This window comes from Dermochelys coriacea, chromosome 2 (genome assembly GCF_009764565.3).
Source record: "Dermochelys coriacea isolate rDerCor1 chromosome 2, rDerCor1.pri.v4, whole genome shotgun sequence".
Lineage (NCBI taxonomy): Eukaryota > Metazoa > Chordata > Testudines > Dermochelyidae > Dermochelys > Dermochelys coriacea.
The window spans coordinates 64996085-65007189 of NC_050069.1; the positions used below are offsets into that span (position 1 = coordinate 64996085).

Sequence of the window (11105 nt, forward strand, 5' to 3'; positions counted from 1 at the left end):
GGATAAATGTAAAGTAATGCACATTGGAAAAAATAACCCCAACTATACATATAATATGATGGGGGCTAATTTAGCTACAACTAATCAGGAGAAAGATCTTGGAGTCATTGTGGATAGTTCTCTGAAGAAGTCCACACAGTGAGCAGTGGCAGTCAAAAAAAGCGAATGGGATGTTAGGAATCATTAAAAAAGGGATAGAGAATAAGACGGAGAATATCTTATTGCCCTTATATAAATCCATGGTACACCCACATCTTGAATACTGCATACAGATGTGGTCTTCTCATCTCAAAAAAGATATACTGGCATTAGAAAAGTTTCAGAAAAGGGCAACTAAAATGATTAGGGGTTTGGAATGGGTCCCGTATGAGGAGCGATTAAAGAGGCGAGGACTTTTCAGCTTGGAAAAGAGGAGACTGGGGGGGATATGGTAGAGATATATAAAATCACGAGTGGTGTGGAGAAAGTGAATAAAGAGAAGTTATTTACTTGTTCCCATAATATAAGAACTAGGGGCCACCAAATGAAATTAATGGGCAGCAGGCTTAAAACAAATAAAAGGAAGTTCTTCACTCAGTGCACAGTCAACCTGTGGAACTCCTTGCCTGAGGAGGTTCTGAAGGCTAGGACTTTAACAGGATTTAAAAGAACCTCCATGAATTTATCCAGTTTAAGTCCATTAATGGCTATTAGCCAGGATGGGTAAGGAATAGTGTCCCTAGCCTCTGTCTGTCAGAGGGTGGAGATGGATAGCAGGAGAGAGATCACTAGATCATTACCTGTTAGATTCAGTCCCTCTGGGGCACCTGGCATTGGCCACTGTCGGTGGACAGGATACTGGGCTGGATGGACCTTTGGTCTGACCCAGTGTGGCCGTTCTTATGTCCAAATTTCTCCTACAGGAACCCAGGGCATAAAATTGCTGGCTATGCAAATGTCAAGCATGTACAAGGGCTAGATGTTACAGAAAAAGTCCTATAGAAGTAAAGGGAATTTCCAGTTTTTTAACTTGTACGTAAATTACTGTATGTGTTGATCCATTTCTTCATTTTTTTGTTTCTTATTTTAAAGGCTAATGATAAAGGAGACTATTTTCCTGTATGGGGAACATGTCTGGGATATGAAGAGCTTACATACCTCACCAGCGGGGAGATTTTATTGACTTGGACTAATACTGAGGATATTGCTTTCCCACTGAACTTTACTACAGGTGAACAATCCTGTTACACTGCTAATGTCATTTGGATTCACAGATTTTTTTTTCTTGTAATAAACCAATATTTATGGTTGAAGATTTGAAATGTTTTTATAATATTGATATTGTTACTTCTGTAAGAAAGCCAATAAAATTCTATGACTGAAAAATTAGAGGTTTGAGAGCAAACTATTTGCAGGTCATGGGTAAATAGAGAAAGGCCTGACCAAAATTATGGATCTGAAAAGCTATGAACTTTGGGAAAATTTGGTCCTAGATCCATAATTTTGATCCAGTCCCCTAACTCTGTAATGAGCTCTGGATCCTTGTATACTATAATATATAGCAGGGATCGGCAGCCTTTGGCCCGCAGCCCATCAGGGTAAGTCCAGCGGGCCAGGCTTGTTTGATTACCTGCCACGTCTGCAGGTTCAGCCGTTCGCGGCTCCCACTGGCCACGGTTTACCGCTCCAGACCAGTGGGGGCAGCAGGAAATGGTGCAGGCTGAGGGATGTGCTGGCCACCCTTCCCACAGCCCCCATTGGCCTGGGATGGCGAACGGCAGCCAGTGGGAGCCGCGATCAGCTGAACCTGCAGACGCAGCCTATAAACAAATGGGCCCGGCCTGCCAGGGGGCTTACCCTGGTGGGCTGCATGTCAAAGATTGCCGATCCCTGATACATAGTATTGAAATCAGTGGGACTACTTGCAAAATGAGATGCAACTCAGCATAAGAGTGGCAGAAGCTGGCTCTGAATGATGCTTTTTATGTTTTCTCTAGTAGCAATAAGCAGGATTTCTTCCATTGATTGCAGTAATTAATCAATGGACTAAATTCTGTTGCCTTGCCTTATTTTGAAAAATTCTGCCATTCCTAACTACACAGAGTAGTACCTCACCACACCATTGAAATTAATGGTAGAACATGGTTCTAATGAGTGTGAGCAAAGGAGGCAGAATGGGGCCCTTAGTGGGTCAGGGCTGCAGCATATGGCCTAGGGAGAATTGCTAGACTTCACTCTGCCATAGCTGTATTATAGATTTATCCCTGGGGCATGTTTGTATTGTATTATTGATTAGTAAAATTCAATGAAAGAACAGAATCAAAAGGAATTAAAATGAATTCAGCCAGTACTTCATCACATTTATCCCCATCCTAATAATGATGTTCCTATGACAGCCTGGTAGTGAGAATATTCCTTTGTCTTTTCCGTACAAGCTGCACAAGACAGCAGGATGTTCAAGAATTTTCCAGACTTCTTGTTGCGAAAACTTGCCACTGAGTCTTTGACAGCACACTTTCATCACTGGAGCCTCTCCATGCAGGTATTTGATCATTTGATTTAGTGAACCAAAATGAGTTTACTCTGTTAAATCTAGAAATAAAACATTTTTTCTGTCACTTTTTAATGCAGAATTTCACACAGAATGAGAAGCTACGCAATTTCTATAAGATTCTGACAACTAACACCCATGCAGACGTGGAGTTTATATCGACAATGGAAGGTAGTTATCAGTGTAACATGTAAACCGTGATAGGGTTTTGTGGGGTTATTTTTTGGGAGGGAAGGGGGGAGGGTTTGCTTGTTTTTTGTGTGAAAGACCTCAGTGAGTGCGGCGGTGGTGTTACTAATTTTAATGTTAGGATAAGGAGTTAAGTGTCTGCACTGCCTGCCTTCTGGTTGATTAGAATATGTTTTGTCGAAGATAACTTATACCTCTGCACTTCAGATATGCATTTTTCAGAGTATGATTGTTCTCTCTTTCACTCCACTACTCCACACCTAGATATGTTAGCACACTTTACCAAATGAAATATTTTCAGATCTATGGGACAAGACATGGAAACACCACTCCAGTTTCTGTAATTTAAACCCCTCCTCAGTGGAAACATGTATAGTCTTCACTTCCACTGCTGGCTGTCTACAGATACTGCCTCTCCATGTTGCTCTCTTTATCCATGCCTCTAGTACAGGGAGAGCCATTTATGCTAGTGACGTGCCAACAGTATCCCCCATTTCTTTGGCCACACTTCTGGTAATTGCTGTCTTCCAAAAGATTCCTGCATAACCTGTGCCTTTACCTGGCATATTTAAGTCCAGAAACATCTGTTTTGATTCATTAGAGCAGTAGTGGGCAACCTGCAGCCCATGGGCTGCATGCGGCCCATCTGGGTAATCCCCGGCGAGCCGCGAGACAGTTTGTTTACATTGACCGTCCGCAGACACGGCTGCCCGCAGCTCCCAGTGGCCGCGGTTCGCTGTTCCTAGCCAATAGGAACCGCAGGAAGCAGCAGCCCAGGAATGGCAAACCGTGGGAGCTGCGGGCGGCCATGCCCACGGACGGTCAATGTGAAAAAACTGTCTCGTGGGCCGCCAGCAGATTACCCTGACGGGCTGCCTGTGGGCCGCAGGTTGCCCACCACTGCATTAGAATATGTTAGAGAGAGGATTTTGTCATTTTTCTGCTAGAAGCTATACAGTAAGTGTATGGTACTGAAGTTAGATCATAACTGCAATTAATAACACTACTTTTAGTACTCTTATTTTTTATAATGAAATCATTTATTTTTCATTTTTTTTTAAATATTGCAGCTAAAGCAATCAGATTACAATGGTGAACAGTGACCTGCAGAAATTTGTTTGCATAGAATTTTTCATTTAGCATCTCACTATAACTTTTAATTTCTTATAATGTAAATTGACCAAACTATTTTTTAAACATAAACATTATTGTCTTGGGCTGAAATCTTGTATGTGAAGTTTTAGGTGGGAATACATTTTACAAGCTGTTTAAGGCTTTTTGGTCCCATTATAGAAGTCATGAATTATATGTGAGATATAGTGAGATCTCTAATAATGTGTTCATTGTAATAAAATTGTGCATGCCATAATTTAAGTGAAGGCCTAAATGTTACATGCATTGATGGAAAATTTGTTTACACAGCACATAAATACCCAATTTATGGTGTCCAGTGGCATCCAGAGAAAAATCCTTTTGAATGGAAGAACTCATCAGGCATACCACATTCTGCATCAGCTATGAAAGTTGCATATTACGTAGCTGACTTCTTAGTGAATGAAGGTAAATAGTTCTTTTTTCATTTATATTCATAAAATTTAGTTTCAGAGAGATAAAACAGTAGAATATTCTTTGAGAGGGAAAAAGGCCCCTTTCAAAGTGTCAAAATACTATACCTATGATCTAAGAGCACATACTATGCAAGCTATAAAGGCTTATTAAAATGAGGGACATTGTAAATAGAATGGTTAAGCAAAAGTAACAACAAAAGCCAAGCATTCTGATGGAAGCATACTCTCTTTTAGTAGAGAGTAATTTGCCAGGAGGAGAGTGTCGATTTTTAATTTGATATAAACGTTTGAGCAGACACCAAAAACTGATGAACCTTTAGAATTGTTAAGGCTGCACTCTAGGTGAACTCAAAGCTCTTATTCACATCCCAGTCTCACTCTGCCTTGGGCAAAGTAGGTAGAATGAGATAATGAATGGAAGATTTTATTTCCAGAAGCTTTCTGAGTTTTTTGTTTTATTTGGGGTAATTACAGTAGAGGGATTGACAAAAGTAAGTAGGAAACGGTCTCCAGGCTCAGAGAAAGACCAATACACTTTCCTCTTGCAGTGTCTAGCTGTGTTACTCTGTCTCTTGTGCCATGCCACAAACTCTTCTGTGTTAGTCCCTTAAGGTACAGTAGTTAATCCTCTCAGTATATCTCTACAGCCATTACTCCAGCTGGCTAAAAAAATCTCTGCAGCCCAGGAAGGGTCCTCAGAACAGATTGACAACAATGCTGTGTAGGCCAACACTGCCTCCTGAACATTTTTTACATATATCAGAATCCATCGTGCCTATTTTCTCCTAACCATAAAAATAAAATGTGGGGAAAGAAACGCAAAATATTTGCTGACCAGTGGAGACTTATACTCGGCTTCTATGAGTATTTAACAACCAGTCCAGTCTGCTGAAACAAAATACTTTTCATCAATGATATTTGTTATGACTTCATGTTAATTTTAACGTATGCCTAGTTCCAGATGGAAAAAACTGAATTAGTAGGATTTTGTTTTCCTTGCAAATACAATTTTTCCCAACATTTTAATATCTAATAGTCTAGTATTGCAGTGTATTAGTTCTGGTGTTGTATGGGTCTCCAGGGCTGCAAGAATCAAGTTTTTGGAAGCAGCGATTGCTCTTAAAAACTAACATTCTTCCATGATGATATAGTATCCCTATTACCAGTATCTTTGGAAAAGCTAGCTCCATAATATTCCCCACAAATTTAAATTATTACAGTACTGCTTACTATAATCCTATATAGAATAAGTGATTTCACCAAGAAAGATACTATCATGGATGATGACAGTGAAGTAATCTGTTCTTTTAAAATGTTTTACAGCCCGGAAGAGCCTGCACCATTTTCCTAATACGGGTGAAGAGACCAAAACATTGATTTACAATTATACCCCTGTTTTTACTGGTACATTTTCTCCATTTGAGCAAGTCTATTTTTTTGATTGAACATCTATCCCATAGTACAGGATAGCTATCTGTAAATAAATTTATTTGTTGCAAGTTTCATAATTAAACTCATGTTGTGCATTGCAAGTGGCAGAAAGCCAAAATGCTTAGTTTACTTTACAGTGATTTATCCTATGTTACCTCTGTAGAATTGGCCTATTAATCTGACAGATTTCAATTCAATTACATTATAATGGTCCTGGATCTCATTTTAATACCTGCTACAGAGAAATACATTTTACCTCCAGAGACCGCAACTTGATTGCACTTATAAATTTGAAACAAATTTGGTTTATTTAAAAAAACTGAGCAATACTTTTGGCCATATATTTGAAAGAAATGACTTCTACAAAACGTTGTGGGCTCTGTGATAACAGCTGGGTAAATAAAAGATTTGATTTATCATAATTTTCTTCTCTTGGTCAGATTACAATACAATTAAAAGATGAAATAATCTTTTGATCTTGAGCTTGACAGATGTGTGCTTGTGTAACCAAACTCTTGGTAGAAAAAATTGTTTGTCCTTTAGAAACGTGACAAAATAACAGGGAAACATTATTGCAAACGGGCATAAAGAAGTGTATGCAGTATCATCTGTACCTTGTAGGATTTACATAGTGAAGGTGCAGTATTATTTAGGCACTGCACACATCAGTTAAAGTAAGTCTGTTTTGGAGGGCACAGTTAAAACATTGATTTATCTCCTGCTCCCTTGTTCAGCTTCACTTATTCCTGAAGAATCTGTTCCAAAGCACACTGAAGTCAGTGGAAAGATTTTGGATAGGCCCTGAATTAGTTTGCTTTTTGAAAGAATATGACTGCCTAGAGTTTTTAATGATGATATAATGTATAATTTGACTTTTGGTGAAATCCTGACCCTGGTGAAATTAAGGGGTATTTTGCCATTGACTTTAGTTGGGACAGGATTTCATCCCTTTTTAAAATACATTTTGATGTAATGCCTTTCAGCAATGTGACTAACAGGGATACAGTCAGCAAAAACTTTTACTGCTGATACAATGCAATGATTGTAATTATTAGGCAGCTGCATTTACTGTACTTTTTCCTTTTGCTTTGCCTTGCAACACATTTACTTGAAGTAGCTCTTCTCAATTACTGAAAAGTTTGTACAGTAGTTTTTGTGATGTGTCAAAATAGGACGAAGATGAGGCAATCCATTTCATTTCCCTTTTCTTCCACAGGCCCAAACCTCCCACTGAAATCAGTGGGAATAGCGTTTTAACCTCAGGTCTCTAGAATTGGAAGTTAGTAACACACAGCAGTTCCAGCACCACATCTGCATTACGGGTGCATAATTTATCAGGGCATTCAAGAGGGTGGAAGACTTCTTACTCACTATTCATGACCAGATAAGGGCTAACTTGTAGCAGGCCTAACAGAAAGAACTGGAAATACATTCATTAATGTTCTATAAAGCAAAAATTTTGATCTGTAACTACTCTCAAGAATCCAGCCCAGTGCACTCGTAAGCGTGTTGTATTTTGGTTATAAAATTCAGCATTTGTATTTCATTATTTCTAGGTACTATTACAGTCAAACTGTGCAAAGCTTAATTAGCCTAGGACATTTTAGATCACTTCTGTAAGTGCTTGACTACCCCAATTCAGCACAATACAATTTTGTGTTGTATTATGTATCTACTAGTAGCTGAAAGCCCATGCTGTCACACGGGTGTAATTTATAAAGACATGTGGCTGACAACTTAAAAATTGGATGGTAATCAAGAACTAATCCCAGTGATGATTCAACCTGTTGATATTCTAAACAAAAAGTGCTTTCAGCCCTGCTTGTAGCTGTTTCTATCACTTCACATTGACTCAACAGACATTCTAGGCTTCAGAGTGACATACAGACTGAGTGACAATCCTGGACTCTTTTATATAGAATATTATGAGCCTGATTCTCCTCTTATCCCAGTTTTGCACTAATATAGTCTTGATTTCAATAGCGTGACTCCTGAGTCCTGGCTTACCAGTGTGAGAAATGACATTAGCATAGCTGTGTTTTCAACAGAGTTACTGCTGATTCTTGAGTTACACCAGTTTCCAAAGACAGTCGGACTCTGTATCTACATACAGGCATAGCAGCTAAACTGCTTACAGACTAATGACCAAATCCTGCAATTCTTACTTAAGCATCCCCAGGAGTTTTGCCTAATAGGGCTTTTCTACACCTAAAACTTACATTGATATAGCTTCATTGCTCAAGGCTGTGAAAAATTTCATGTGCCATGCGATCTGTTTAAGTTGACCTTACCTGCACTGTAGAATTCTTCCATGGACCTACCACCTCTTGAGGGGGTTGATTTACTACAGTGACAGAAAAGCCCCTTCTGTTGCTGTAGTAAGTGTCTAGCCTACAGCGCTGTAGCTGTGCCACTGTAGCCTTTGTAGTGTAGACATACCCTATACCCAGTTTGTCTATGTAAGAAATGCATGATTTAGCCCCAATATAGTGGAGACCAATCCTGCAAGTGGAATTTCTGTTAACTTTACTGGTTGTGACCAGGGCCAAAGTGTGCAAATGCAAAGGGTAGGGTGTGTGTGTGTAATATGAGTGAGATCAGTGTATTTATTCATGAGTTTGGAAGTTTATTTCCTTGCTGTTTTGTTCTCCTTTATAAAGTAGCACTTCATTGAACTGATTGTATTAAATGATTTCTTTTAATACTTGAAATAAAGTTTACACAAGCAGTTTTGTATCTTCCTTGAGAGGTGTACACAGACTATTAAAAAAAAAAATTATAAAAGAGTCCTGGCTGCTTCACTCCAAGCCCAATCTTGATGCAATCACAAAACAGAACAGTCCAGAGGCTGGTCTAACCTGCACCAGTTGGCTGTGGTCTCCAGAGACCATCTGACAGCTGAGGATTGCCAAAATGCATCGCTTTCTAGCCACTCCCTTTTGCTTACCCATGACAGGGACAGAAGAGGGTGGTACAGACTATTCTGGCTGCCCTTCTGATGGGGACTGTCCCACACCTATGGTAATTCGAGTTGGGGTCTTCCATCAGTCTCTGCTCTCTTTTCAGCTCTCTGGCAGAGCAGGGCAGAGAACTTGTTTCTAATAATCAATCACAGCGCTGAAAAATTAATACAGTTATGGTGGAGTTTGTGTGATTCCCAAAGAGTGTCTCTTTATGGGCAGTCACAAACCTCGTTGAAGCTGATGAAAATGATAGCTGCCTGTCATTCAGGCTAAATAAAGAGGAATTAAATGCCCCTTTGTTTAGTGATAGTTGAAACAATAAAAGTGACTACCCAAATCACAGATCAGTATGGTAAGGATGGAGTAGGGGCTGATTCTTGAGGTCTGAGGGCTTTTGACTAGGGATTGCAGGCATAGGGGCTGTGTATATTTTGGTGGAGCTGTGGGTGTCTGTGAGGCAGAATCGTCCAGAGGCAGTAGAAAACCAGGAGACAAGAAGAGAAGCACTGGTAAGATAGCCCTGAGAGAAAGCCAAGAGAGTGCTAACTGGAAAGAGGCTAGAACTATGAGCAAAGAAACTGTCTCCTGTTGTTTGATTCCTTGTGTTCACAGAAATAAGACTTTGTGCACATTCTTTGTAAATAAACAGGATTTCATCTAAGAAATCCCAGATTCTATCAACAATTTCTCTTCCTAATGGAAACAATCTGCAAGACCTTGAAATGGCTAACGGCTCAGGAAAAGAAAAATAATTTTTTAAAATATAAATCTTCCAATCTATAGGGTTGGTTCTTAATTACTTAGTTAATGTATATAATAGCTCAGTTTTAAATACCTTACTATTTGCAAAAAGAAAAGGAGTACTTGTGGCACCTTAGAGACTAACAAATTTATTTGAGCATAAGCTTTCGTGAGCTACAGCTCACTTCATCGGATGCATTTGGTGGAAAATACAGAGGGGAGATTTATATACACACACAGAGAACATGAAACAATGGGTTTTATCATACACACTGTAAGGAGAGTGATCACTTAAGATGAGCCATCACCAGCAGCGGGCGGGGGGAAGGAGGAAAACCTTTCATGGTGACAAGCAAGGTAGGCTATTTCCAGCAGTTAACAAGAACATCTGAGGAACAGTGGGGGTGGGGTGGGGGTGGGTGGGGAGAAATAACATGGGGAAATAGTTTTACTTTGTGTAATGGCTCATCCATTCCCAGTCTCTATTCAAGCCTAAGTTAATTGTATCCAGTTTGCAAATTAATTCCAATTCAGCAGTCTCTCATTGGAGTCTGTTTTTGAAGCTTTTTTGTTGAAGGATAGCCACCCTCAGGTCTGTAATCGAGTGACCGGAGAGATTGAAGTGTTCTCCAACTGGTTTTTGAACGTTATAATTCTTGATGTCTGATTTGTGTCCATTGTTTCTTTTACGTAGAGACTGTCCAGTTTGACCAATGTACATGGCAGAGGGGCATTGCTGGCACATGATGGCATATATCACATTGGTAGATGCGCAGGTGAATGAGCCTCTGATAGTGTGGCTGATGTGATTAGGCCCTATGATGGTGTCCCCTGAATAGATATGTGGACAGAGTTGGCAACGGGCTTTGTTGCAAGGCTAGGTTCCTGGGTTAGTGGTTCTGTTGTGTGGGGTGTGGTTGCTGGTGAGCATTTGCTTCAGGTTGGGGGACTGTCTGTAAGCAAGGACTGGCCTGTCTCCCCAGATCTGTGAGAGTGATGGGTCATCCTTCAGGATAGGTTGTAGATCCTTGATGATGCATTGGAGAGGTTTTAGTTGGGGGCTGAAGGTGATGGCTAGTGGCGTTCTGTTATTTTCTTTGTTGGGCCTGTCCTGTAGTAGGTGACTTCTGGGTACTCTTCTGACTCTGTCAATCTGTTTCTTCACTTCAGCAGGTGGGTATTGTAGTTGTAGGAATGCATGATAGAGATCAATCATGGTGGAATTCCTCAAGGGCTTCTTTTCCATGGGTCCAGATGATGAAGATGTCATCAATGTAGCGCAAATAGAGTAGGGGCATTAGGAGACGAGAGCTGAGGAAGCGTTGTTCTAAGTCAGCCATAAAAATGTTGGCATACTGTGGGGCCATGCGGGTACCCATCGCAGTGCCGCTGATTTGAAGGTATACATTGTCCCCAAATGTGAAATAGTTATGGGTGAGGACAAAGTCACAAAGTTCAGCCACCAGGTTAGCCATGACATTATCGGGGATACTGTTCCTGACGGCTTGTAGTCCATCTTTGTGTGGAATGTTGGTGTAGAGGGCTTCTACATCCATAGTGGCTAAGATGGTGTTTTTAGGAAGATCACCAATGGATTGTAGTTTCCTCAGGAAGTCAGTGGTGTCTCGAAGATAGCTGGGAGTGCTGGTAACGTAGGGCCTGAGGAGGGAGTCTACATAGCCA

General features: G+C 40.3%; 1 protein-coding gene across 2 annotated transcripts in view; it reads left to right on the forward strand.

The window, feature by feature from the left end:
* Window positions 1-8446, forward strand: part of GGH (gamma-glutamyl hydrolase) — a 28999-nt gene extending 20553 nt beyond the window's left edge. For both annotated transcript variants that reach the window (XM_038389156.2, XM_043507803.1), the window contains 5 exons: window positions 1072-1210; window positions 2415-2521; window positions 2611-2701; window positions 4142-4279; window positions 5611-8446. In XM_038389156.2, coding sequence (XP_038245084.1) covers window positions 1072-1210; window positions 2415-2521; window positions 2611-2701; window positions 4142-4279; window positions 5611-5732 — 597 coding nt within the window. In that variant the 3' untranslated portion in view covers window positions 5733-8446. The remainder of the gene's footprint in view (window positions 1-1071; window positions 1211-2414; window positions 2522-2610; window positions 2702-4141; window positions 4280-5610) is intronic.
* Window positions 8447-11105: the final 2659 nt, after the last annotated feature.